Source organism: Cadophora gregata (assembly GCF_030347475.1).
Source record: "Cadophora gregata isolate MNR1 chromosome Unknown scaffold_8, whole genome shotgun sequence".
In the NCBI taxonomy this organism is placed as follows: Eukaryota; Fungi; Ascomycota; class Leotiomycetes; order Helotiales; family Ploettnerulaceae; genus Cadophora; species Cadophora gregata.
This window is the reverse complement of record NW_026695931.1, coordinates 2,141,469-2,169,027: the sequence shown is the minus strand read 5'-3', so window position 1 is coordinate 2,169,027 and position 27,559 is coordinate 2,141,469. Positions and strand designations below refer to the sequence as shown.

At 48.6% G+C, this 27,559-nt stretch overlaps 9 protein-coding genes across 9 annotated transcripts; 2 read left to right on the top strand and 7 right to left on the bottom strand.

The window, feature by feature from the left end:
- Nucleotides 1-944: 944 nt before the first annotated feature.
- UBC4 (Ubiquitin-conjugating enzyme E2 4) lies at nt 945-1,854 on the bottom strand (the record flags this gene model as incomplete). Its single annotated transcript, XM_058507885.1, has 5 exons — nt 945-1,084; nt 1,135-1,318; nt 1,438-1,467; nt 1,591-1,636; nt 1,811-1,854. 5 exons carry the CDS (start codon nt 1,852-1,854, stop codon nt 945-947), a joined length of 444 nt encoding a protein of 147 aa, XP_058357056.1.
- A 1,794-nt stretch (nt 1,855-3,648) lies between these two features.
- On the bottom strand, nt 3,649-5,020 carry ONS95_014230 (uncharacterized protein; the record flags this gene model as incomplete). The annotated part of the gene is made up of 2 exons (XM_058507884.1): nt 3,649-4,721; nt 4,801-5,020. 2 exons carry the CDS (start codon nt 5,018-5,020, stop codon nt 3,649-3,651), a joined length of 1,293 nt encoding a protein of 430 aa, XP_058357055.1.
- A 288-nt stretch (nt 5,021-5,308) lies between these two features.
- FEN1 (Elongation of fatty acids protein 2) lies at nt 5,309-7,125 on the top strand. Its single transcript, XM_058507883.1, has 4 exons — nt 5,309-5,622; nt 5,671-5,675; nt 5,731-6,292; nt 6,342-7,125. Exons 1-4 carry the CDS (start codon nt 5,524-5,526, stop codon nt 6,858-6,860), a joined length of 1,185 nt encoding a protein of 394 aa, XP_058357054.1. The 5' UTR covers nt 5,309-5,523; the 3' UTR covers nt 6,861-7,125.
- Nucleotides 7,126-7,172: 47 nt separating this feature from the next.
- Nucleotides 7,173-9,363, bottom strand: ONS95_014228 (uncharacterized protein). Its single transcript, XM_058507882.1, has 6 exons — nt 9,185-9,363; nt 9,085-9,105; nt 8,864-9,006; nt 8,598-8,805; nt 7,768-8,521; nt 7,173-7,658 (listed from the first exon to the last, which is right to left on the bottom strand). The coding sequence occupies exons 3-6, from the start codon at nt 8,898-8,900 to the stop codon at nt 7,470-7,472; spliced, it is 1,188 nt and encodes a 395-aa protein (XP_058357053.1). The 5' UTR covers nt 8,901-9,006; nt 9,085-9,105; nt 9,185-9,363; the 3' UTR covers nt 7,173-7,469.
- A 528-nt stretch (nt 9,364-9,891) lies between these two features.
- Nucleotides 9,892-14,260, bottom strand: ONS95_014227 (uncharacterized protein; the record flags this gene model as incomplete). Its single annotated transcript, XM_058507881.1, has 5 exons — nt 9,892-10,859; nt 10,915-11,008; nt 11,124-12,874; nt 12,964-13,235; nt 13,353-14,260. The coding sequence occupies 5 exons, from the start codon at nt 14,258-14,260 to the stop codon at nt 9,892-9,894; spliced, it is 3,993 nt and encodes a 1,330-aa protein (XP_058357052.1).
- Nucleotides 14,261-15,096: 836 nt separating this feature from the next.
- Nucleotides 15,097-17,997, bottom strand: MSS4 (Phosphatidylinositol-4-phosphate 5-kinase; the record flags this gene model as incomplete). Its single annotated transcript, XM_058507880.1, has 3 exons — nt 15,097-15,761; nt 15,811-16,826; nt 16,874-17,997. 3 exons carry the CDS (start codon nt 17,995-17,997, stop codon nt 15,097-15,099), a joined length of 2,805 nt encoding a protein of 934 aa, XP_058357051.1.
- A 1,344-nt stretch (nt 17,998-19,341) lies between these two features.
- Nucleotides 19,342-21,107, bottom strand: ONS95_014225 (uncharacterized protein). The gene is made up of 3 exons (XM_058507879.1): nt 20,825-21,107; nt 19,609-20,753; nt 19,342-19,553 (listed from the first exon to the last, which is right to left on the bottom strand). Exons 1-3 carry the CDS (start codon nt 21,072-21,074, stop codon nt 19,428-19,430), a joined length of 1,521 nt encoding a protein of 506 aa, XP_058357050.1. The 5' UTR covers nt 21,075-21,107; the 3' UTR covers nt 19,342-19,427.
- A 972-nt stretch (nt 21,108-22,079) lies between these two features.
- Nucleotides 22,080-23,822, top strand: ONS95_014224 (uncharacterized protein; the record flags this gene model as incomplete). The annotated part of the gene is made up of 1 exon (XM_058507878.1): nt 22,080-23,822. The coding sequence occupies one exon, from the start codon at nt 22,080-22,082 to the stop codon at nt 23,820-23,822; it is 1,743 nt and encodes a 580-aa protein (XP_058357049.1).
- A 257-nt stretch (nt 23,823-24,079) lies between these two features.
- ONS95_014223 (uncharacterized protein) lies at nt 24,080-25,900 on the bottom strand (the record flags this gene model as incomplete). Its single annotated transcript, XM_058507877.1, has 2 exons — nt 24,080-24,838; nt 24,950-25,900. The coding sequence occupies 2 exons, from the start codon at nt 25,898-25,900 to the stop codon at nt 24,080-24,082; spliced, it is 1,710 nt and encodes a 569-aa protein (XP_058357048.1).
- Nucleotides 25,901-27,559: the final 1,659 nt, after the last annotated feature.

The window sequence follows — 27,559 nt, the reverse complement described above, 5'->3', positions numbered from 1 at the left end:
AATCTAGTCCAGTCTAGTCCAATGCAGTCTGCACCACACCACATCACCTCTCTCACATCTCTCACACGCAAATATGAATTCCCCATCCCATCCCATGCTCACAACAGAAACTCAAAAGTACCTACCAACGTACCTCCCTAGACAGTATAAACGTATAAGAAAGACTGACCGAATACTATAAGCAAGAGAGGTAGAAGAAAGTCTCACAGACTCACTCACTCACTCACTCACCAGCAGCGCACGCTCACCTACAGTACAGTACAGTACAAAATTTTCTACCAGGTTGAAATAAAATTGTCATGATGAATGGAGAAAGAAACGCTTCCGGGAAGACGAAAGGAAAGGGAACCTCATTTATGTCAGAATGCAATGATCATCTATTTCGCTCCGATGCTATCGAATTCCACCAAACCAAGCCGAACCCAACCCCGACCCTCAATCAATCCATCCCTTCCTCCCTCCATTCATCCATCCATCCATACCTCCAATCCTCCACACTAGGAATCATTTCCTCCAATGATCCATCCATCCGTCCATCCCCTAGCAATCAAAGCACGCAACAGACAGATCATATGAATTCAGAACCCAGGTTTCCATTCGATTTCGATTCGATTCTACCATCCTTTTGACTTCCCTGCCCTGTCTTGCTTCCCAGTCCATTCATTCCAATCCTTCCTTCTTTCCTGCCATTCCACCCCAGCCAGCCAAGTTCATCGTCAACCCAGACCCAGCCTTATTTGCAGTGCAGTAGCGTCAAGAGGAAAAGCGGAGAATGTTGGTCCCCGGGGCAGACGGACAAAGATCAGGCAGGTACGAAAAGAAACGTATGAAGAAAAAAGAGAAAACACCAAAGCAGCATGTTGACGCCAGAGCCAGATCCGTAATACGCGCGCGAGGAGGAAATATCGGGAATTTCGTATGCTTGAACAGTGCCTTGCCCTTATCTAGATCGCATATTTACGTGTCCACTCTCTGGCTGTTGCCTCATATCTGGATCGGTCGGTCTTGTAGACGTGGGCGATTTCGGGGACAAGTGGATCATCAGGGTTGGGGTCGGTGAGCATAGAGCAGATGGAGAGGAGGACTGAGATTGGATTAGCAGACATCTTGACAAGTAGAATCGAGTATACATACCCTTCGAGATTGTCAGGGCTGGGGACCATTGATCACGGAGGATGTCTAAGCAGATGGAACCGTTGGAGTTGATATTTGGGTGGTAGATTCGGGTGGTGAAGTTGACCTTGGGTGGCTTGAATGGGTAGTCGGTAGGGAAGTGGATGGCGAGGAAGAAGACACCTCCGGAGTATGGTGAGTCTGACTGTAGAAATTGTTAGAGCTGTATTTCAATGTTATTGCATCATGCCATGGTTGGCCGGAGCCTCATGTTTTCAAAGGCGGGAAATCCCGTGAAAAGACAGAAGATAAGATGAAACTTACAGGACCCATGATGGTAGCTTGCCAGTGGAACTATTCAAACCAGCCAGTCAGTATTTGATTTCGAAAAGTGAACTTCTCTTTGCGACATGTCTTGTGCCAGTGTTCACGGCCTTGTTTGTTCTCCGCTCGAGGCTGTCGGGGGAAGGGACGTACCAGATCATCGCCAATAGGACCAGCAGAGCACGATGACGGAGGGTCACTACAAATCACACAAATGTCAGCCAAATTTCCTTTACTCTCTCCTCTCTGAATACTCAAAGTGAGGTATTGATGAATCTTCGTGGAACCCCGCTTGCAAGCCGCCCCACCAAGCAGACAGGATTTCGAAGGGCTGCAGCCAGCCTGCGCAATGTAAAGGGAGATGCAAACGTACCGGCCCAAGTCTGTAAGTTCCTTATTGATTCTCTTCAACGCCATGGCGACGGTTATGTGTGTGTTGTGTGGGGGGGTTGGAGGGTGGTTGTGTTGTTCGAGTCGTGAGGTTTCTTGAGGGCGCAGCAAACGGGAAGAAGTTCTGGTTCTGGAGTTCTCTCTCTGTCCAGGCGAGGTTAGCGACTAGATCCTAATCGGCGCGCGCGGCTAGGCCGAGATGACGCAGATGCAGGGTATGTAGAGCCAGTGCGGTACACTACGTACGAGCAGAGCAGAGGATGGTCAGGATAGTTGTTGATGTCGATACAGACAGACAGACGTCGTGGTGTTGTTGTGGTTGAAGGGGTGCAGACGAGGAGGGGCTGCCCTTTTTATCGTGGCTGATGTTGGAGGGGATTACTGTATGTGGGATGACTGGAGGGGGAAGGAAGATGGATGGAAGAGGAAGAGTGAGAGGAAGAGTGGTGGTAGAGAAGTGGAGTGGAGTTGAGTCGCCTGTGGTGGACTGGCTGATTGACTGACTGCGACTGGACTGGACTCCCGTCTCTGGAGTGGAAGAGTTGGGAAGGGAAGGAATGAGGAAAGCGCCGCCAAGGCTTGCAGTAGTGGGAGAAAGAAAAGACGAGAAACTCGGCAGCGCTGGGCTTGTACTCACTGGCCGGCTTTGCCTTCTTTGACTTTGACTTTTCCTTTGCCTTTGAGTTCTACTTGACGGACTTTGACCTCGATGTGATGTGATGTGATGTGATTTGATGTGATTTGTGCTTTGCTGTGCTATTATTACTCAGCTTGACAAAGAATAAAGAACGCACGTTTTCGACCCTTTCGTATCCTAAAACCGCGTTCTGAATCACCTCAACGCCACGACCACCTTCTATTGATTTCTAGCCTACCACTGCAAACAATCTACCATCCGTCCATCAATCAATCATGCATTGATTTCTTCACTTTTCCTATCCTCGAAAAGTCGAGTGCATTCGAGTATCACGCATGATTCATCTAAATATCAATTTGTCTGTCTTCAGGGTTACTGTATCTATTTGGCATGACGTCTTACTTCCACGACCGCAGCCAGCCAGGCTGATATATCATGGAATCAGACATGGTACTTTATCAGTCAGCCTCATCGATAGTCTCGTGCTCATGTGCCAGGTGCATCCTGATATCTCCGAGTCGAGGTCGGAGAAGGCCAGGCACAAAAAAGTGGAGATATTTCGGGAGTTTGCCACCGCCAATGTCAGTCAGGCTGGAGTGAGGCTGTACACTCAGCCTTTGTTGGCCCAAGGCTGGCATTGTCTTGATTTCTGCTGTGAGGGACTCAGGTCGTTGACTACTCGAGGGTTCGGAAGGTACAGTAAGCTAGTCGTCAGAGAAGTTCATCATTTTCCCATTCTTCAGTCTTCTGAGCATGAGCTGTTGCAGCCAGTAGTGACTGGATTTCTTTGTGAACCTGGAAAGCCTCCAGTAATTGTTCCTTTTTAAATTCAAGTCACATCTAAACAGAAATATCAAGAGATTCAGAGCTAGGATCCAACAAAGAGACCAACCTCCCTCGTGATAGGAATTGGCCAGGTTCACGCAACCTTGATGGCAAACGCTGGGTTTGGGAATCTCTGGAGCTGCATCTCATGTACTGGGCGGGACTTCGACAATCAGTAAACCTAGGTTGATAGTGATTGGGAATTGTTAAAGGGGATACGAGGTTATCGTTTTAGGAAAGTGCCCCTCTTATTGCTCTTTCCATGGCAGGGGCAAATGTGCCTACTCCCCCAAACTCGGTTGGCATGTGATATACTTTTTCGCTTCATCTTAACTACATTTTGATCTCAACTCCTCCATCTACACAAAAGCCTGCAACCCCGTAATAGCACGCCCCAGGATCAGAGCATGAATATCACTCTGCCCTTCGTAGGTCTGGGTCACGAATAAATTTGCGACGTGCCTCCCAATTCCATACTCATCACTAACCGCATTCCCCCCAAAGATCTCCTGCAAAATCCTCGCATTCACCAACGCACGATCACAGTTCTGCCTCTTAATCATACTGATCATCTCCGGCGCCGCCAGCCCCTCATCCTTCAGTCTCCCAACCTGAACAGCAGCCAGAGTCCCGAACGCTGCATCCGTCGTAGCATCAGCGAGTTTCTTCTGCACGAGCTGATACTTGGCGATGGGGTTTCCCTTGAACTGCTTGCGCTCGAGTGCGTATGTTCGGGCGCGGGATATGCAGTCTTCCAGTGCGCCGATTGTTCCCCAAGCGATTCCGTAGCGCGCGCTGTTCAGGCAGGTGAATGGACCTCGGAGACCTTCTACGTCGGGGAACATGTTTGCTTCTGGGACGGGGCATTCGTCGAGTTGGATCATGCCGGTGAGGGAGGCCCGGAGACCGTTCTTGTCTTTGATGGCGGGTGTCTCGAGTGTTCCAGGTGGACATTCTGATCTTTCGACTAAGAACCCGCGGATCTTGCCTGTCTCTTGTAGTTTTGCCCATACGATCAGGACATCTGCAATCGGGGAGTTCGTGATCCAAGTCTTCGCCCCGGAGAGCGAGTAGTAGCCTTTCTTTGTAGGATGTGGTTTGGCAGTAGTTTCCATAGAGCCTGGATCACTTCCATGATTTGGCTCCGTGAGACCGAATGCACCCAGCAGTTTCCCCTTCGCCATCTTTGGCAGGAACTTGTCCTTTTGTTCTTGTGTGCCGAAGTCATCAATGCCTCCCATGACGAGAGACGACTGAACAGACATGCCAGATCTGTAACCACTGTCTACCCGCTCGACAGCCTTGGTGATAAGTCCAGACGCCACATTCGACACACCCGCACAGTCGTAACCCTTAATTGTAGCGCCTAGCAAGCCCAGCTCGCCCATCTCCTCGAGGATCTTCTTGTCATAGTTTTCGTCTCTGTACGCCTCTGCCAGTCCATATTCATCAGTACACTTGTCTCCCCACTCTCCAAGTAAATACCTGGATAAATCAAGCGCATCACTTACGTAGAACTCGCGGTAGCATCCGCTCCTGACAATACGCCTCCGCCGTCTCAGAAATAGCCAATTCCTCCTCTGTAAATAAGCTGGCGGCGTTCAATGGATCTTCCCAATTGAAGGGTTGCGGGGCAGCGTGTGCAGAAGCATAGCTTCGTACAGCCACTGGACGAGCAGCTGTTGCTGTCAATTGACGGCCGACCGTACTTCTGATTACTGATTTGTACATCTTGGAAAATGGTAGTAGAAGAAATTGCGCATAATTAGAGAAGAAAATGTATTGAGAGCGAGTGTTCAAGAAGTCATGTTTGCCATGACTAGGTACTCTAGCTCTCCGCTACTCGGCAATGTGTCCGGGTTGACATGCCTCTCGCCGAGGCCTGCCATTTCTGGCGTGCAGGGGTGGGAATACTGGGGAAAAGAAGGGATTTTGGGATGAAAATGGTCAAACACAATAATACAGAATAAGACAATTATTCTATCATACTGTCTGAAAATGGATCACCGAAATCGTACTCCCTAATTGGAATAATGGAAACCGGAGACTTCATAATTTGCACAACGCAGTGACATCAACCCCTGCCTTCAAACTGACCACTCAACGCGGTCTCACGAAGCAAGCGCGCCGTGGCTGTCCATCATCGCGTCACCTTGCACTCTTTCTTCAACACCACCACTCAAAAGCACGACAATCAAACAGCACAACACCACAACCCCACAACCACCGCAAAGATGGGTATCAAGCAGCTCTTCCAGATCATCAGGGAGGAATGCCCCAATGCCTACAAAGAAAGCGAGATCAAGGCGCAATTCGGTAGGAAAGTAGCCATTGTACGTCCCTTCCCTTGTTTGCCCAGCGCATTGCTAATTACTCTATAGGATGCGTAGGTTCCTCCTCCCTCACGAGCGTCAGAATACGAACTCACATAAATAAAACAGGTCTATGAGTATCTACAGTTTCCTCATCGCAGTCCGCTCCGGCGGCGAGATGCTCACCAACGAAGACGGCGAAACCACATCCCACTTGATGGGCATGTTCTACCGCACCCTCCGCATCGTCGACAACGGCATCAAACCCGTCTACGTCTTCGACGGCGCCCCTCCCAAACTCAAGTCCGGTGAACTCGCCAAGCGATTCCAGCGCAAAGCCGAAGCCACTGAAGGTCTGGAGGAGGCAAAGGAGACGGGTACCGCGGAGGATGTAGAGAAGTTTTCGCGTCGGACGGTCAGGGTTACGAGGGAGCATAATGCTGAGTGTCAGCGTCTATTGAAGTTGATGGGTGTACCATATATTATTGCGCCGACGGAGGCAGAGGCTCAGTGTGCGGTCCTGGCGAGAGCGGGAAAGGTGTATGCGGCTGCGAGTGAGGATATGGATACATTGTGTTTTGATTCGCCAGTCTTGTTGCGCCATCTTACGTTTGCTGAGCAGCGGAAGGAGCCTATCCAGGAGATTTTCTTGGATAGAGTTCTTGAAGGTCTGAATATGGAGCGCAAGCAGGTATGTTATTCCCCTCTTTGCCCAACACAAAGTCTAATCCCAGGACCAGTTCGTTGACCTCTGTATCCTCCTCGGCTGCGATTACCTCGACCCCATCCCCAAAGTCGGTCCCAACACAGCTTTGAAACTCATCCGCGAATACGGTACCCTTGAGAAATTCGTCGAAGCAGTCAAAGCCGGCAAAACCAAGTTTACCCTCCCAGAAGACTGGCCCTTCGCCGACGCCCGCGAGCTCTTCTTCAACCCCGACGTCCGCCCTGCCGACCACGAAGAGTGCGATTTCAAATGGGAAGCCCCCGACGTCGAAGGCCTGGTCCAATTCCTCGTCACCGAGAAAGGCTTTTCAGAAGACAGAGTCCGCTCTGCGGCGCAGAAACTCACCAAGAATCTGAAGACGGGACAGCAGGCTAGATTAGAGGGTTTCTTTAAGGTCATTCCCAAGACGGCGGAGGAGTTGAAGACGCTGAAGAGGAAGAATGAGGAGAAGAATGAGGAGAAGAAGAAGAAGATCAAGGAGGAGAAGAAGGAGAAGGCCAAGGCGAAGGCGAAACCTAGAGGTACTGCGTGAGAGTGCGAATGTGGTTATGAATGGCGGAAAGGATTGTTTGCATTGCTATGGAGCACTAGGAACGGCGGTATGGAGTTTTGGGCGCATGAGATGAGTAAATGGACTTTGCTGGTATGGAAGTCGGATGAGGGAAGTACACTACTTCTTATGTGTATTTATGCTACGTTATGATTTGCTCAGAAGCTACATGCCACGGCATCTGTTTTCTCAAAATGATGAATCAACCTATCAAACATGTCGCTGAATTGGAATTCGTCTGTCTACCCATATTCGTCTTGCTTTCTTGAAAAGCCTTAAGTTCTTACGGAGCAGAGCGAATTTGCTTTTATCAACCTAGCTACTCGTCTTGTTTTTCTGGTCTCTCCTTCTTGGCTGGTCTCCCCTTTTACATCCTCTCAGTTCCCGCTCGGAAAAACAACAACCTTTCCTCCGCACCAAGTACAATTACACCAAAACACAACACTACACCATCATATGGTCCCAGAACTCCTATCTAAACTGAACAGTGCAAACAAAACTGATCCCAACTCTAGCACCAAGCATACCTCTCTCACTAGTCCCATCAAGCACCAAAACAATCGCAAAAGCACAGAGCAACACATCTCAGAATCAAAGACAGCAATCCGCAATCTTCACACTCGGCACACCTCCCACACCACCTCCACCTCCCTGTTTCTCTCCCTCCCCTTTTCCAGAACCAGAAACAGAAAGCCCACCATTAACCACCTCACTCCTCTTACACACCATAGCCAGGAGATGGACTTCCGTACGTGGTGTCGTATTAGAAGTTTGCAGGAACTGGGTTTTTCGTCAGTCAGTCAGTCAGTCAGTCAGTCAGTAAATCCATGACCAGAATTTGATCACGATGAAAATTAAAGGAAAAGGAAAAGGTAAAACCTCAACTCACAACCTTATAAACCTCCTCAAACCCCCTCAAACCCTCCTCCACTTTCTCAAAATCAATCGCCATTCCTCTTTCTAGCCCCACAACCCTTGCCATCTCCTTCTCATTCAACTCTCCCTCTTCTCCCTTCTTTCCTTTCTCACTCTTACTTTTGCTGTTGTGTTTGTTTTTTGGTTTGGTTTTGCCGGAAGAAGTTGGAGGAGGAAGGGGAGGGGGATGAAGACGACGAGAAGAAGGTCCGTAAATGCTTTTAAGCATTTCGATGTCTTTGTAGCTTTGGGCGATTAGGGTTGAGAGGGGGGTGAGTTCGAATGTTGGTGTGGGTGTGGATGTGTTTGTGGAGGAAGTTGTGTTTGGCTGCGTCTTGGTTGTTGTCCTTGTCTTGGGAGCTGGATTTGGATTTCCAATATCCGGGGATTTTGGAGTCGTTGAACCTGAAACTGAAAGTGGACTATTTGGTGCAGTTGACGATGGACTGGCAGGTCGTGTAGGACTTGGACTTAGCGAACTGGGAGAAGAAGCGGATGAGGAAGAGGAGGCCAAACGGTTGCTGGATTGGCGGCGATGGGTGAGGAATTGAGGACTTAGACTTGGACTTGGAGGCGTGAGAGCATTCAATTGTTTCGCTAGGAGATTATTGGTTGATGTGTTTGCGGAAGGCTTTGTCGATGGCAGAGCGGAAGGGTTGGAGGATGGATTAATATTGTCTCTTCTGGACGAAGCTGTGTGGTGGAGGTTCAGAGCTGATTTGGCCTTTCTGATATTCATATTACCCGGTCAGTAAGGACTCCTTTTTCTTCTTAGGAAAACAAAGAAGGGGGTAGTGAACTTACCCAAGTCTCCGCATACCAATCATTCCCTTCTCCTTCTCTCTCCCATCCGAGTTCAGAGTCAAAGAAGAAGCAGCCCAAACAGTTGACTGAGAAGCAGAAGCATTTTGATTACCAGAAGTTCCCTGATTCTGAGCATAGACAGTATTTGAATCCGAATCATCTTCAGAAACGTTGAAGAAACGGCGAAGTGTAGAGCTGAATGTACGGTCTATGGTGGGTAGGTGTTAGCTGCATACCCCTCAATGACAGTGGATTACTAGACATACCTGGTACCGTGGGCGGAGTAGGAGACGTATTTGCCATCTTTGCTTTCGCTCATATGCTTCTTCTCGGATCCAAATCGACGAGAGATCCCAAAATTGGCTTCGTTTTCGAGTTCCAACACTATTGGGAACAAACCCACATTCCTCTTTTCAAAACGGAACAGGTAATCAGTCTATGCCACCAAGTCTGTTTCCCGGTTGCTCAAAACGAAAATATGGCTCACCCATATGACAAAATGCCGTACCTAGTAACCGGAAAGGACACTTAGTACAAGTCGAGATTTGCTTCCATCCAATGCAGGAAGGAAGAGGATACACACACACACACACATATATATATATATACTTCTCCTCCTCCGATCGCCCAAGACGGAGGCTTGAGAATCGACATCTCCGGTGTTAGAACTCCGAAATAGGAGGTTATTCAATTGAATCTACTTCGGTATGCGTCACTGTGGATGATGAGAATTTTCAAAATTTGTTGGGCTCGGCTAGTCTTGTCATGGTCCAAAAGGGTGAGAGCGAATTCAATTCACATTGCAAAGCGACATATGGAACTGGCGAGAAGCAGGTAGAAGATCAAGAAACTTTTGGCTTGTATTCATTGGTATGTACGTGGGTACTCTAGAAGTACTTTGTCGCTACATACTGTGTATGCTGTAAAGAGCTGAGAACATGAATATGTGCAACCGATTGTTTGGTGACAGGATACTGTTCCTCGCTCATTTCACCCCGAACTAGGAGCCGAGATGAATGAGAACTCTATCGAATGGTAGCATTTGCATGACCCCATCCAACTCCAAGTTACAGATCAAAAAGTCAACTGAAGAGAAGCCACAGCTCAACTTCATTGTTGACATTGCCCAGAAGTCCCCCTGTCCTCCTACTCGCCCCCAATCAAAGAAACCAAACGCCGCCCACCTCGTAGAAACTCAAGTGAAAAGAAAAACCCCCTGTCCTCCTACTCGCCCCCAATCAAAGAAACCAAACGCCGCCCACCTCGTAGAAACTCAAGTGAAAAGAAAAAAGCACTACATAATCGCACAAAATCCTCCACCGCCCTGTCCACGACCAGCCTGATTGCCAATCTTGACATACAGTTCTCTCGCCGCAACAACCTTCTCTCTCAACTCACCACTGATACGACCACGCCCAGCCTTTCTCTCCACAAGGTCCAATTTCTCACCAAGAATACCATCGCCCTGCGGCCAAAGAACTTCTCTAAGCTCACCCGCCTCCCTAGCACGCTCCATCACACCTTGCATCTCCTTCGCCTTCTCAAGCCATTTCATCAGAGCCTTTCCGTTAAGCTCTTCTCCATCATTGACACGACTTAATGTCTCCATGTCCTCCTTGACATCTCTAACTTCCTCAAGGAGGACTTGCAACAGGTTTTCACCCTCTCCCTGTTCCTCCTCGCTAGTTTCACGTCCTGATTTGGCCATGGTAATTAATTCCTCGACCATGTTCTTGACTACCTTGTTCTCACTAGCTAGATCGTCGATCTTGGTTGATAGAGCGGAGACCTTGGTGTCGATGGCAACGATCTGCGATTGCGCGTCTTTGAGCCAGGCGCTTAAGCAAGCACTTACAAGAATGAGGCCGGCTTCTTGGGCGTTGGTGTTGAGTTCGGCGTCGATACCGGTCTTGATGGTGGTGAAAGCCTCTTTGTCGTTGTTGTCGGGATGTGGAGAGGCGATAGTGGTGATGGAGGATGTCCCGTAGAGAGCGCTGTGGATTGCTGCTAAGGTGGACGAGAGTGTTGCGAGGGTGTTGTGGATTGTGTGTAGATCGGGCTGAGTAGATAGTTCTTCAGATGTCATGGGTGGGGTAGGAGGAGCGGTGGTATTTTGCATCTTCTCGGATGTATCTGTAGTAGAGTCTTGGTGGGTAGATTTCTGCGAATTGTTGTTGGTAACAGGGGAAGGTCTGTCGAGGATGGAGGAGGGAGTATTTGAGATTGAAGAAGGAAAGGGCGATCGGCCAACAGATGATGTTACTGATATTGTTAGTTGCATGTATTGTTCTCCTCTCAGGATCTTCAATCAACTTACCATTGTTTTCGGCGGCATTCACCTCGCGGCTAGCTGGAACAATGCTAAGCGAGGTTGCTGAGTTTGTGAAGACCGACGAAGGCGCGATGTACTCCTATGAATGATTGAACAGTCAGTAATCATTCGTGCGCTCATGTTTAGAGAGCACATTTGGGGATTGAGCACCCCTCTGACAATGGAATGGTTGGGGAAGGGTCTGAACCACGTACCATGCTCTCGTGATTGACATCAAAATCATCCTGCTCAGCTTCACCTTTTCCCTTCACCTCAGGCATCTCAAATTTCGGCTCAGCAATGACATGGGACACCACAGCCTTTTGTGGAACAGCAACAGTCAAACTCCGAGTGACTTCCACAGCCTTGGTCTCAAACGCCTTTTTTACAAGAGCAACGCTCGAGGATCCAGATGCTACCTCCCCAGACCTAGGGGTCAGAGGAGACGCATGGAAACGATCAAAATCCTGCACAGGTTTCTGTATGGTCAGATGAGTCTGAGCTCCCGTTTGTACCGGCATTGTATGCTTTGGAACTGGCGGAGATACCTCAGTCGCTTGGAGTGCTTTAGCTGCTTTCTCTGGCGTGGTCACCAAGGCCTCAGGAATGGTAGTTGGCAATGCTGCGGATACAACCTTGGGCGTAGATTTTTCGATCTGAGGCTTGGTCGGCAACTGCACTGTGTATTTCTCAGGATGTAGAATAGCCTTGACATACTGACGATCCTTCTCCATGAAAGCCATCAAGTCGTCCTCCCCATTCGGAAGAGCCTTCAATGCCCTCTCTTTGATCACCTTCATATCACCGCCTGTAGTCATCCAGTGGGTGATAAACCACATGGTATGGCGTCTTACGATGTTCATACGCTCATCCATGGATATACGCTTGTTGCCAACCGCGTACCAGACAGCTTTCAACATCGCTGGGAGACCTTTTCCCGCCGCCTGCTCTTCCTTGCTTACTTGAAGATGGATGAGGTTCCAGAGCGAGGTACCGCCGTCGAGGAAGGTTGCAAGAGCGAGAGCTTGCTCGTCCGGATCGTCGGTTATGTCAGAGAATCCTTCCAAGATTGGTTGCAGGGATGCCATGATCTCTGGAATGGTACGGCCGTACTTGGACATTGTGTTGGTTTTGGGTTTGAAAGTCTCAAAATCGTCTTGATGCTCAACCATCTCATCAGGCTCGGCCTCAGCCTCAACTTCGACCGCAGCTTTCTCGAACCAAGGATACTGAGCAATAGAAGCCTGGATCACTTTTTCTCTCGCAGGGAACCGCAAGTGCTTTGTTCCGATAGCGTAACCGAAAGCCTGAATCAAGCTATTGTCGTCCGGGAAAACCTCCTCTGCACTCTTCGCAGTTTCCTTGAAGTTGCCATACGCCCAGCTATATTCCTCGATAAACCACAACGAGAGAATGGTCAAGGAAGACATGGTATCGTCCAACATCTGATAGTCGTCTTTCCCTGGTCGAGCGGCCTCTGGTATCATTACGCAGATGGTTCCGCTCAGACTCCACAGGCCGAACCCACCTCCGAAATTCAGCTCGCTGCATTTCTCGCCGATCAGGCCCCAGAGCGCTGCACAGCTGTTGACCCAATTTACCAAGATGAGGATCTTCAAGGACTCAGATTCGCCGTTTTTGAATGACGGATATATCTTCTGGAGAGTGTATTCTATGCAGGTGTTGATGTCAGTGCCGTACGACGGCTTCTTAGCTAGTAGGTTTGGATGCTTGAATACCCGGACAATAATGTCTGGTGTAAACCACGAATCGTCGAATACTGGCTGCGGAAACGCACTCTCGAGGCTAAGTTTTAGTTGGTCTGGAGTAGAAGCCACGGTGTCCTCGATGATGCGCTTCACCCTACTCTTAATGACTCTGGAGCCTATCTTCGTAGCTTTTCCCTTCGGGTTCTTGATATTAGTCGTACCAATTTTCAGGGCCGGGATCCCATCTCCAAGCTTGTCTGAGAAACCAAGAAGTTAGCATATGGCCAAAGAGTCTCACAACATGAATAGAGGAAACAAGAAATGAACGGGCTTGACCAATACATACCGGTATCCTCGCTACCCTTCAGTCCCAGCTCTTTTGCACTCAATCCATCCGCTTCCCGCTTATTCTCGCCGCCGGTGCTCGTACTGGCCTTGACTTCATTGGTAGCACTTTTGTTACTGACGACTGCCATGGTGTTGATCTTGCCACCCGCAGCTCTATCCAGCGCAGCCTTGAAGTTATTGCTCAAATTTTTGCCTTCACGGCCCAGAACCGCATTCGGCTCAGACCAGAAGTCCTGCGCGCGGCTCACAACAGCAGTTCTAACATCGACTCTATGGTAACGAGATAGTCAGCAATTGTCAAATCTGGAATGCTTTGTAGAAGAAGGCATGTCTCTGTAGAATCTTGAAAGATCAAACAGAAACACCAGGAGCTCTCTGAGTACTTACTTGACGATAGATTGACCCTGCAGGAGATCCGTAACAGGTTTGGTATCTATAGCTGTACCTCTCACACGAGACCGGTGGACTGAATCCGCAAATGTATTCAACAGTTTAGCCACATCAGGATCATCCAGCTCCAGATCCCGAGACTCTCCCATATTCACAGCGAAGTTGACGTCCTGCTCAGGTACGGCCCCCTCACCAGCGTGGTAAGCCATTAATTCCCTCTCCTTGATCCTCTCATACTGCTTCTGAAATGGGTTATCATAAAGCTTATACAGCTCAACCATACGAGCCTGCTTCTCCTCCTGGGTGGGACTTCTGATCTTAGCTGGCGGTACGTCTTTCGACTTTTTCTTCTTCTTGCCCTTCTTTTTCTTCTTTGGTGAGACGGCGTCCTTCACTGTAGGGTTGTTTTCCGTCTTTGGGCTCTTAGGACTCTTGGGGTTCATGTCGATTTCTGAGGCGGGAATGTCGCGGTAGGCGGCCTTTGAGTTCAGCTTTGGATTGGAGGTTGCCTTTGCCCCCGCAGGAGGTGTGACGTAGACGTTTGGATTGACGTGGTCGTCAGAGACATCCTCGCAGGTGGCTCTCAGAGGAATCTTGCTGACGGGTATCTTGGGTTTTGACTTCGATGTTTGAGTAGTAGCAGCTATGGTCTTGTTTGAAACCAAAGTTGACGTTGTGACGGCTACTGAGGCCTTGCCACGCATGTCTGAAGCTGCGGACGCGCTGAGACCTGAAGCTTTCTTGGGTGTGTTCTCCTGAATCTCAGGCTTAGACGCACGAGGAAGTGCAGGTAGTTCTTTGGTAGGGGCCGAAACCGAACTCGAACTTGGAGTCGTGTTCGCAGCCATGGTGGCTTTGCTGGATGCGCCGAAGACCCGACGCGATGAAAGCTTCGAAGATGGCATCGCGATGGACCGATCGATTACGCAGGAGATTAACGGGAGAGATGGTGTGGGTGTCGTCGTGGTGGCTTGTATGCTTATTCAGGAAGAAGATGCTTGTTTGGTACAACGAGGTAATGCGCAAACAGGCGCCGATGTTTGTTGTGTGCGAGGTTGCTATTCTTGACGAAAGGCGAGTGCACAAGATAGATGGATTGCCTTATTTAGGAGTCGTCAACGCGAGCAAGGCGATGTTGTCATGCACTGCGGTTTAGTCGATGGTGTTGTTTGTAAACAGTGAATGAATGCGGTCGCGTAATATCCGTCCTCGCTTAAGCAAATTTTCAAGAGCTCACCTTCAATGTCAACATCAGCAAAACAACAAGGGGGCTCTTCAATACACCATCCATTCGCTTCATAGTCTTACGACCGTCAAAAATCTAGCTTACAGAGTCCCTAATCCAATACTTTCGCGCGCTATCCCCCCACCTCTTCATCTCAACTCAGCTCTTCCAATCCCGTCTATAGTTGAATTATCTACAATTTCACACCCTTTTCAAACCATTCTTATCAATTCCAAAAGCGGAGCCGACCCAATAGTAAACACAGAATAGGAAAATAGGACACAAAAGGGAACTCGTCAATGTGGTGAAGGATTTATGAGACAAAAGAAACTGCCCATCGAATGGGGGCATCTGGCATGCGAACGATAAAAAAAAAGACACAAGGAAAACGCTGGACAACAGACGAATCGCTGACGACAGTGGTATCATCAAAGCTCCCTTCCCAAAACTCTATTTCTCCTCCCTCCATTCTTCGCTATTGGCAAGGGCAATATTTGGTGGACCGCCCATGCTTGGTCATGAAAGAATGGACTCCTTCTGGCTCATTTCCCCCGGAATTGATACCTTCGGTAACGGAGGTAGCTCTTTGTCCAGACTGCTCCGACTTAACGGCCTTCGAACTGCACCGTTCCTATTCGGACTACAATCCTTAGCAGGAGTTAGCGGTCGACCATCGTTGGTATCTTTTGCTGGTGTGAGAGGGCGCGCATCTGCATCAGGATCGTCCCTCCTACTCCTCCAGCTTCTCCCACTCCTACCACCAGTGCTACTTGCTTCACCCATTTCCTCCACTACTGGTAGAGTCTGGCCTTGTAAGCCACCAGTACGCTCCGCACTCGGACTTCGAGCGGTGGTGATCATTCGAGGATCTGGTCTGTGACTTTCATCCTCTCCTTTCTTCTCTCCCTTAATCGCTTCATTCTCGTTCCTTTGCACTGTTGCATTGACGTTGCTGAATCGACGCGCATGCGCGCCGTCGGAACGTCTGCTGGAGTCGATGGAAGTCGTGTTGCGGTTTGACATCGAGTTTGTATGTGGCACAGGATTTAAAGCTGCCTCTTGAGCTTCACGTGCTGCTTCTTCAGGGCTCTTTGTGACGCCTTCGATGAACTCAATGAAACGGTTACCATACGGCTCAGGCGAGATAGGCGAAATAAGCTTCTTATCCTGGCTCAAGCCCTCTGTATCATGGTCAGTATGGATTCCCAGCTAGGTGCAGTATAAACTTACTGAAGAAATGCTCGAGCTTCTTCACGGTACCGTAGTACGTGAGACAGTCAATAATGGAAAGGAAAAAGATCTCCTCCCCTGGGCTGTTATCTTCATGGGTTGCTCTGAACCCTCCGTCGTCGCTGTAGAAGGTAAATTCGCGCTTGGCGGTGTTTTCCTCCAAATGGTCTGGCATCCTCGAGCTACTTTGACCCATCGGGATCGGCTTTTCCTGTTTGATGATTTGCCTCAGTTCCCTTGCTTTCCGGATGTTTTCCAGTTTGCTGGGAGTTCTCATCAACATCCCTCTGCTATCTGGACCTTGAGCTTCATCAGCGGGGTTATCCCCTCCAGGCTGGAAAACTTGAAGGGTTTTGTCGCGCAGATTATCCTGATTTCCTCGTTGGAGATCATGAATGCCAACGAGCATACTGTAGTCCATGATTTTTAGTCTCTGCAGAAGATGTACATCCTTCTCCATTTGTTCGAAAAACAGTCGCTTCTTCTCTGGGCCAAACTCTAGATGTAAATTCCGTCGCAGCCAGTTAAGGTCCTTGAGAGTCGCCCGTGGATTCTTCTCCAAGTCTTCCTCCTTGAAATCACGCCCAATTGTCGAACCCTTCAAATCGAATGTTTTGTGAATGTCCCGGTGTGGAGGAAACAAGTTGTTCATGACGACGAAATGTATTTTCCGTCCGTATGGCATTTTGACTCGGTGAAGCCCGTAGAATTGCGAAAGTAGTGTGTTGGGATTCTGCTCAACGTGTGCATAGTATTCCCTTAGGATCTTTCGCAAGAACTTGTGCTCGGCATGGTGGATTGTCTTGATGATATACTTGTAATCCCGCGAGAAGTAGAAAAAGCTTCCACTCTTTCCCGGTGATCCAAGCTCCGAGAGGATGTATTTGCTTGTCAGCGACATCAGGTAATCCGCCGGATCAAGCTTGAATTTGGCTCGTAAGTGTCGAAATACCCATGGCGCATAATCCTTAAACTTAAAATCGTATTTCGCAGATGGCGTCAACTCGTTTCCGGTACTGTGTAAAATCAGCTCTGTCTTCCCTACCATCTAGATCGAACCTACATATCGAAAGAGAACTTGTGTCGAGCCTCAAAATCCGCATCTGTTAGCGGTCGGTCCAGCTTTGCATTCGTTCTCGAGACTGTAAACCGAATTCCAGTCAACATGTTATATGCCGTGACCCAGTTCACATGGTTTTGGTCGACCTTAGTCCCAACAACTACTCTGTCATCATCCTCCTCATCTTTCCTCCTCCGTTTGCTTGCCCGCTTTTGCCGTACTGCTTCTGCCCATAACATTGCGTCTTCATCTGGGGGTATCTCTTCGTGTGGCATATTCGAATGTATTGATTGTGTGTGCCTTCGATTGAGACTCAATGAACCTCGTCGTACACCTGCAGCTATACTTGTTGGAGAAAATCTTCCACTTGTGAATACGGATTCTTCACCATCCCGAGAGCTTCGACTGGGTCCAGGTTTGGGTACTTGCAGCGTATGCCTGTGTTGCAGCTGCGTAGCCCCGGGATGTTGTGGAAGTGAAGTGGTGGAAGGGGAAGGCACGAGTGGAGGGGGGTATGCTGGAGGAGAGGAGAATCGGTGAGGAGATGGAGGGGCTCTAGTCGGACATTCAGGAAGTTGAGGAGTTGCTGGTAATACCGATGATGTGTAAGTCAAAGGGCCTGTACTCTGAGGATTCGTCGATATGGGTGCCGGGACGCTGACTCGTTTATGGGGTTCTGTATCTCCGTTTGTCGGCTGCTTTGTGTCGTGGGTATTTGGGACGTTTCCATTTCCGTTTGTTGACGCGACAGAGCTTCTATCGCCATAAGATGTTCTGGTCATTCCGTTCGTCGGCGCTGGACTCTTCCTCCCGTTTTCTATTCCTCCATTGACACCACCATTTACAGACAAGGTACTGCCACTCGTCCGCCCATTCGGCAGGGAATTGAGTCCTCCATCATGGGCCGTGTCGCCATTCGTCTGCACTCTACCTCCGTCCATATATCCCTCCGGTCCATCTACTACGCTACCCTTTGCAGATGTGTGCGAGTAGGATCTATTGTTCCCATTGACCTTCTCATGGGATTGCCGGAGGTGACTGGGGGCATCATACTGGTGGCTGTTCGACGAAAGCATAGGTCCTGTGTCATCGGCCAGAAACGATGGCATCTCAACTGCGTGGGGCATTCGAGAGACAGACGTAGGTGTTACCACCTTATCAGCGTCGTCCGGGTCCCGGTTGGTCGTGATGGACTATTGTCGTCGAAAGGAGGCCGGATCTGCGCACTGGGCCGGGATACTTGGCAGATTTTGTTTCTTTGATTGAGCAGAGTTTCCCTTTGAATTCGAGGTCGGGGAAGCTGCTGCAATCGAGTATATCGGCATATCTCTAAATGGTGGAAGGCATTGGCATTGTTGAGTTGTCGTCGGTGCGCGGTTGTCTGAGTGTTCTTGGGCTGGTGGGTATGGCTTCGCAAATGAGTTGTGTTTAAAATAGCGTGCACATGCATCCGCCGGGATTGAAGAGGCTGAGCCAACTGACAACACAGATGTTGGGTAACGATTGGAAGGGAAATACAGGGGAATTAGCAAGATACACGCGAAAGTCTTCGAATGTATGTATTTTCAATTACGCAAATCACGATTAGGTGAAGCAACTCCTGATCGATGGTTCTCGCGGTGCTGTCGTCCAATTCTTGGTAACTGGGCATGGCGCTTGTTCGAGCCTAGCGCCGGAGCGAGGTAATGCCGGATCCGAGAACTGTTCATCACCAGAAATAATGGCCGAGGTCAGGACAAGTTCAGCTGAAACGATATGAACTGGTGTAATGTGTATTGAATGATAGCTTTGATTGGGTGATTGCAACTCCTGATTTGCCAAGTTCAAGGTTGAGAAACAGCCTTCTTCTTCGCCTATTCTGACTTTGAACTGCTGAATTTCAGTCCATGAAGTCAAATTTGTACCTTGAGTCAATCAGAGAAATTAAAGTAGTTTCAGCCTTGCAAGCTTTTGCTGGGCACTTACTAAGAGCTATCCTCTTCAGTTAACGTCTTGCTTCAGGATTGCAGGGCTATTGAGGCGCAATGAAGTTAGCCGAGACGTTTCCCTCAGGTACCAGAGTAGCTGGGTCCATCGTTCACTATCACCAACAGTCAATCATGCTTGATTTTCTATCTAGTGAATAACTTTGACTCAATTTTGCTCAATAAAATCTCTAGAGTATCTGGATGGCATTTCTTTCATGCTCTGCACCCAGATCCTACGAAGCAAGGTGCAGATCTAAGTTACATTACACCTCCCCTTGCATGGTTCTATTTACCCGACTACCAACAGTTCATGACAAGCTACATGATGACATATGGCATCTATCCCCAGATACAGTGACGGATGACCCATCATTATACACAAGCCTAGTCTTCTGCCTCTGGTAATTGAGAGTATGGGATATCAGACATGGTTAGTAATCATACCCTCATCAGCGGCTTGGAACTGAAGAAAGAAAGAGCAGACAAGTAAGATCAGATAAATTTGGAATATGGCTTTTGGCATCTATTGGTATTATCTATGTTACACGTAGATATTCGAATCCCTAACAGCAGCGTGAGGACACGTGAGGCTACATTACCAGCTTTGGTCCGTGGAAACGAGTTGGCCCATCCTCGACCATGCTGTACTTGACACTCGTTCTCTTTGGGAAACCCTTGAAAGAGACAGCGTATGTAGCAACGGAGTGAGCAACAAGCTGTTTCAGATTAGCAAATGTCTTCGAAAGCCGAGCGCGAAAAGGTGTTACTAACCTTGGTATTCACCTCCCAAGCCTCCATAGCCAAATTGTCAACAGTATCACAAAGCTGATGATAGCAAGGATCGAACCACTGTCCAGCAGTTCCGCCAAACATCTCTTCCTCTTCTTTCGTCTTGACGCCCTCTGCTCCAGTAGCGATTCCGCCACCAGGAATACCATTCTTGATGAAAGCATCATAATCACTTCGCCCATCAAAAGGAATATATGTGTAATTCAAGCCATGAGCCTTATACCATTCGGTATATAGATCCCTTAGCTCCTCAGAGCCAACTGGGTTTGCGGCATCTGTTGCGTTGTACACCTGGTAAGCGTAGTTCGGAGAAGCCATCATATCATAGTCCATGAAGAGACGGATCTTCAAGTTCTCCGACTCGGACAGCTGGGAGACATAGTAGTCCGAGCCAAGTAAGCCCTCCTCTTCACCAGCCCACCACGCAAAACGCACACAATTGTTGACGCTGTATTTCGTGAGGTGGGTAGCGATCTCAAGGAGAGTGAGAGAGCCAGTGCCATCATCGTTGATTCCCGGACCCTCAGAAACAGAATCACTGTGTCCACCAAGCATGACGCAGTTCTCCTGGTCACCACCCGTGGTCTGCGCTACGATGTTCGTGGTTCCTGTATTCCTGACAATAGCATCGATATACGCAGACGAGGAGATATTCTTTCCGGCCTTCAAGTCCTTGAGGTATTCCTGCGCATCCTTATTCGAGATACCGAATGTAGCGATGTGGTGCTTATCAGGGGTACCCAGCGTTCCAGACAAGCTCCCCTTCTCATTGTTATACACAACTGCCGCCACAGCTCCAGCTTTCCCAGCAGCAGCCGACTTGTCCCCAAATGAACATGACCCGCGACGTATGAAAGCTATCCAATTCTCAGGAGTATCGGTGGGGTAATCGGAGGCATGGCAGCCTTCGTTCTCGACGAAGAGGAGCTGGCCAAAGACTGCGTCTTTGTTTGGTGTTGGAGGGGTCAGGGACATTGCTTGTGTGCTCTCCGGCTCCTTATCGCCAAGCACCAACCTGTATTCGAAGACATTGCCCACGACAGCGTTGAACGTTTGATTTGAAAGGGTGTAATAGTCTCCTAGGGAGCTGAGGGTAGAGTAGATATATTCGAGCGTGCCGAGGTGGCCTGTACGACAGAAGTTAGCTATTGAAGCTGTCTAGCGGGATCTCTCCGACGATTTTGGGTCCAGAACTTGCCTTTACTCCCAATCACTCTCGTAGGATGCCCATATTCGTCTACACCCAGCTGGGCAATATCAAACAGCTTTTCGGCGCGCTTGAGGAGGTTCTTGGATTTGATGTCGGCTTGAATAGCTTCTGTGCTAACGAGTGGCTTGCTATTGGTGTCAATAGCTTTCTGGGAGCTGGAGCTGTCTTGGAGAGGCTGTTGTATACGGGATGCGCTTGCTACTGCGGACAGCGCAATAAGAGAGAGGAGACGAGCCATACTGAAGCTGTGATTCTGCAGCTTCAATTGAGGTTGTTGGGAGAGGAATGATGAGGGGGGTTGTATGACTCGTGGGAGGCTGGAGATGTCGACATTGGACGCGCATCGGCAAGGCAACGGAGATCACGATAAGGATCTCTTGGCAGTGTAGCCTTGCATAATGCTCACGTGGCATAATCCAAAGCTGTGATTTGCGGGCAATCTTAAGATGAGCTGATGAAATTACGGTATTTCCGTAGTTCACAATGCATTGATGGGATCAGAATGTCGAGAAATTCTTTTCACGTGAGTTTGTTTACTGCATCTTTACCCCTAAATTTGTAAGCGAGCCATGCCCCAAGACTTTAGCGAGTAAACCCGTCATGCTCGTGATCATGTAGCTGCAAATCTTCGATCGATCTCACCGAGTATCAGAGCCTCATACATTATGGAGGCTCACAGTATATTCGATAGGCCTCCCCACCACTACCGTTACTAATGACTGTCGGCGTATCCGACATGCCGAAACGCATTTGAGTCATGCATCCAGTTCATGTGGTGAGTTTAAACTCAACTTGAAATGGTCTGCTTTTGAATTTGAGCTTCACCAGGATACAGAGATCATGTTATAGCTACAATCGTCGGCGCCATCTCGAATACCGGCGAATAAGAATATGGCGACACAAGTACTTCAGGTTGTGGAACAGATTGTACCACGGAGAAGCTTTAGAAATTCCACAATTTGCCACACCTAAAAGCAAGCGCATAGAGTAAATTACACAAACATTGCAAAAAAGTGCTTAATTTTGTGTTTCGGCGTCTTGAATAGAACTGCTTTCATGGAGACATCACGATTAGGCCCAAGCAAACTCTGAGAAGATCCATGGATCCCTATCCCTTCTGACCGGGAATAGGATATCCCACAAATTCTTGGATAACCCAGAACAAGCAAACAAGGCTCATGGTACACAACCAGATGATCAACGTGACATTACGGACTGGAACCTCCAATCCCGAAATTCATTTATGTTGATCTCCGCCCTGTGGTGTCAAGCACGCCAAGCAACACATAGCAAACCCCAGAGAACAAACTGCAATCACTCTTTCGAGATGAGTTGTTTCTTTCTATGCAAGAAGTCTGACGCCTATAGCAGTTATCAGACTGTAGACTCAGAATCGGGGACTGAGGGTTCGACCTCTACGGCCTGGTCAACGGACACCGCTCTGACAGCTACAAGTGCCATGAGCGAACTTTCGAATCAAGAACGAGCGGAGTTTGTGTCTTTCACGAGAGTTGCGGCCTGTATGATCAATGAGAAACTCGTCGAGTCGACCTTCACAGAGAAGACGGTAACGATCTCTCATCCCAAATCCACAGATGCAATCACCCTACAGCTGGTAGAGAAGCACCACTTCCCAGGTTATGTTCACCCCCTCGACATTGGTACCGAAATCACATACAATGGTGTTCCAATCCATCTCAAAGGATCGTGTATGATGAACATATGTGGGAGGTGGGCTGGTATGGATGTTTCCAAGCTGCTCCCAGAACTTGAGAACTCGGCCCTCAATTTGGAAGCGGTATACAACAACCCCCCAGTCATCAGATTTGAGTCTCCATCAATCGATTGGGAACAAAGTCTCATCGAAGGACACCGCGCGCATCCGTGGCATAAATGCAGATATCCTGAAGTGGATGAATTCAAGACTGCCAAGCTATATCTCGTTTCCATTCCGAGAGACCAGATGGAGGTGGTTGGCGACTACAACGACTGGATGAAGCAGCTTGTAAAGGCTGAAGTGGATGACAACCGAGTCATTCTACCAGTTCACGAACTGCAACTGTCGAATGTTCTCGATACCTTTCCCGAGGTTCAGGTTCTGCCGCAGACAATGACTGGCCGTCCTCAAAGCTCACTACGCACAATATCTATCGCCTCGCCAGATTTCTGTGTCAAGATCCCGCTACCTATCAAAATCACTTCCATAGTTCGAACATTACGGCCTTGGGCGATAACGATCGGACACCGCCTAGAGCCTGTCCTGCAAGTTGTCGAGCAAGCTGTCCATGCTTATGGTGGTTCCCTAATAGTCGCCCGTGAGGTCGCAGCAGCGGCATCCAAAAGCGAGCATTTAGGCTGCATCATCCGAGAGAGCACCGAGTCAATAGCTGCGAGAACGGGAGACCGCATCATTGTATGCGCAGGGATGATCGAGCACATTGACGCAATATGGGGAGAAGATTTCGACAAGACTCTAGTGCTGAGACAATTCTGCAAACAACTATTCAGGGTTACCTTGCCTTCCGTCCTGCTTCACGGTTTCGCACTACAAGCACATTTGCAAAACCTCCTCATACGACTCGATCCCGTAACTCGCGCCATCAAAGGATTCGTTGCCCGAGATTTGGGTTCCTTCAAGGTCCATCGACCGACATTCTTGGAATCCACGTCGCTCGACATCGATACGTCGTGGATGTTGACGAACATGAACTCGCTGGAGAAGGTCTACACGTACATATTCGGCGTCGTACATGCTGATGTCGATTCTATGGTACGAGCTCTTAAGCTTGGGATAGGAGGGTGGAGGATAGCGAGGGAGGAACTGGAGAAATTTGTTCTACCTGGAGATAACTTGGCGAGGAGACTGTGGTTGGACCGTCGTATGGGTACGTGCAATGCACATGTGTCTATGCAGATTTATGGGGCGGAGAATGAGTGTCGTACAGCGAGTATTCCGAATAGGTTCTATTATTGTCAACATATTTGAGAGGGGGGCATTCGGGTGGGCTAGGTGTAATCTTGAACCACACCACTCGATTTTGCAGCAGATAGATATTAAGATAATTGACTTTGTTGAGAAACATCAATTTCTGAAGGTCACTGCATTAACTGTTGTGATGTCCGTCTGCATGGTCCTCTGCTAACAATTCTACAGTCTCCATCATGGACGAAGTCTGTTGCAAAATATGAGTGAAGCTCCTCAGCAGTTGTAAATGTGGCAAGTTCCTTCATGACGTAGCCAAATCACTTGCTCGCTGCAATATGGTCTATAGCAGCGAAGGCGAATGTCATTGCTGGACCAAGTGTTCCTCCAGCACCAGGATACGTCCGACCCATGACAGATGCAGAACTGTTACCTGCGGCATACAGGCCTGGGATCGGTGTACCGTCCTCTCGAAGGACTCTCCCATATTCATCCGTCAGTAGGCCGCCTTTAGTACCAAGATCCCCAGGCCAGACTTGCATAGCATAAAATGGAGCTTCGACCAGAGTTCCGAGATTCGGGTTTGGTTTGAAGCTAGAATCACCGAAATATCGATCATAGATGTAGTTACCACGATTGAAGTCCTCGTCCTTCCCTGTAGATGCCATAGAGTTGAAGCGATGAACTGTTGAGACCAAATTTTGGGCATCAATCTTTATCTTTCCAGCCAATTCGGAAATAGTGGCACCTTTAGTGATCAAACCAGAAGAGAAAGCTTCCTCCGGTGTCTTTCCAGGAGGATTGCCCCAGAGCATGTACTTCTTACGGTGCTGGGAGTCGAAGATGAGCCACGCTGGTATGGCAGGGACCGTTTGGTGCCGTTCATATTGGGCATGGCCACAGTCAACATATGATTGAGCCTCATTCATGAATCTTGCGCCCTGAGAATCGACGATGATTGAGTGTGGTAGAGAGCGTTCGGCGAGTGCGAAGTGAGTCTCGCCGCTTGCAGGATTGACGAATGTTGGACCCCACCATGCATCGTCCAGGAGAGTGACAGCTCCACCTACCTCTTGACCCTAAATAGCAAGAGAGTCAGCGAATATCGGTCAATTTTGCGAAGTGTAGAGCCATTTCCACAAATACTTTGAGATCTTTGAAAGAGAAATTCGAGTTGTATCAGTACGTACAGCTTTGATCGCATCACCCATGTCTCCGTCTGGGACTGATGTCCATTTATTGGAAATGGGCCCCTTTGTATGCTCTTGACGCATTGTGTCATTCTTTGCAAAACCTCCTGCACAAAGTACCAGGCCTCGCTTGGCACGGATTAGTGTATCAATTCCGTCCTTCTTGACCACGACACCTGCAACGATACTATCCTCAACATGGAGTTTGACCATCGGCCATCCTAGCCATACCTCGATTCCACGCAGCTTAACAAGATACAGCAGCTGAGCCACCAGAGATATACCTAGGGTGACTGGCAGGCATCCCCAGAACTTCCAGAAGAAAGTTCTGAGCATGACGAGTAGGAAGGTACCGAATGCCTCCCAAGTCCGCTTGAAGTTCACCACGCACCGGTACTCATACGTGTGCATCGCAAAAGCACCCGCAGCCTTCCGGTTCGTCAGGAGATCCTGCCAATCCCCCAGTTGCTTCAAGTCAAACACATTCCCCTCAATAGTCCTACCCACAGCACCACCATCCCTCTCAACATAGTAGTCTGGATACCCGGCACAGTGCACCCAATTGAAGTCCTCATTCTCAAGCCACTTTACCATCATCGGCCCTTGAGTCAGGAAAGCCATCTTGCGTTCTCGAGATGAGGCGGGCCCGACATCATCGATGATTGTCTCCAGGTATTTGAGAGCATTGGGAATGCTGTCTTCGATACCGGCACGCTGACCGAGGTGGTTGTTAGGAATCCAAACGGCGCCGCCTGAAACGGCTGATGCGCCGCCGATGTGGGAAGACTTCTCGACGAGGAGGGGATGAAGGCCGTGATAGTGGGCCCGAAGTGCTGCGACGAGACCGGCCGCTCCAGAACCGATAATAATTATGTCATATTTCTCTTCTAAAAGGTTCATGGGGTTGTTGAGCCTGCGAGATGCGCCCGTTGAGGCGATTAATTGAGACATGTTTGAGGCTCAAGAGTGCTGAAGCAGAGAAGTTTAGAACTGAAGTCTCCTCGTTTGGTTTTTAATGCGAGTCGAATGTTGACTTTCTTGCTAACAGGTTTACTCAGTGTGTTGAAGTTTCGCGAAATGAGAGGCAGAGACGTTGACAACTTATTATACGATGACATGCGTGTCAATGTGTACTACCAAGTATACCTTGTGTAACCCTAATGACCATGAATTGTAAAGGTTGGTACACAAGCATTTAAGCTCTGAGCAGAGAATGTCGATTGCCTGTTTTCCGCCCATGACATTGAGGAGGGCTAGATGTAATCTTGGACCACACTGTAATAATCACTAGCACGCTGAGGTGACGAAATTTCCAGTAGGAGCTACGCTCTCCTAAGAGCTGTGATATCTCAAGAATCTCATCTCAAGACCCGTGATCTCCTAAAAATTTCTCTCTAGACTTTTCTTTTCAGATTTTTCAGGTCTGATAAGAATACGGCTCTTAAGATACTTAACTTGAGACAGCATAGCTCTTGGGACACTAGGAGTCTCGGGAGAATTCCTTGAGAATATCTACAGTCTTAGGAGTATTATTTTCATACCCGTAGGGTCCCATGAGCCATAATATCTCAAGATACTTATCTTCAGCAATAGAAGAAGTTAGGGGTAGGTAAGCAAGGAAAAGAAAATAAGTACGGCCCACAAATACTAACAGATAGTGACCTCATAAGTGCAGCTTACTCGCATAATACACACTCGTCCTTTTCTAAATTAATAGAGGCAGTCCAACCAGAAGTCCAGGATCGAGGCTTGAGCGTCCGAGAGTGGCTAAATTAGTAGGGAAATATTCTCAATGTATCCTGCCATTTTCTTGTTCTGTGTGATGGTTCTAGGATGTTTTCGCTCGGATGCAAGATTGCTTTATGTACGTGACAGACAAGATATATACTGGGTAAGGAGGTTTGTGTCAGGTGGATCGATATATTCGGGCAAAATTCATGGATTTGATGATGCTCTTGTTCATATAGGAAGTTGAGTGCTGAGTGCGGTGCGAAACGCATGTAAAACCACTGAAACTAACCCAATTAGGCAACTGGAAGTTACACACGACCTGCTCAAGCCAACAGTTTGGAAAGATAATTGAAAATATGGATGTTGGGGAACACCGAATGTGATGATCGGTCGGAGGAGGTGCTGCCAGCTCTTCTCTAGCCACTAAAGATGAGTTGCATCTGGCCTACATTGGTCAAGCTCAAGACTCGAGGCGCCGTTGTATCCATCAATGCCCAAGCCTCTTTCTCCTCTCTAGTCTCTTTCTAAAATTCAGTACAGGGTCCGTATCGATGGAAGAGAGAGCCGCGCTGCAACCGTAGGCCGCCAGTTCATCCAGGGGCAAACAGAATCAGCTTCCTTAATCTACCTCCCCGCGTTGGCTGCGCAAGGATGGACCTCCGTTGAGGACAATGATACGACAACCAATGAACATATATGAGCAGAGATCCCCTTTTGATGATAAACATGCGACTGCGCATAATCATGAATTGTGACCTTCCCTTTGATGTTTGGTACATTATACACGACGTGGCTGCGAATAGAGATAAAGAAACAGAGATAAAAGATGGAGATGAGGCATAGAGATGAGGGATAGAGATGAGGGATAGAAATGAGGGA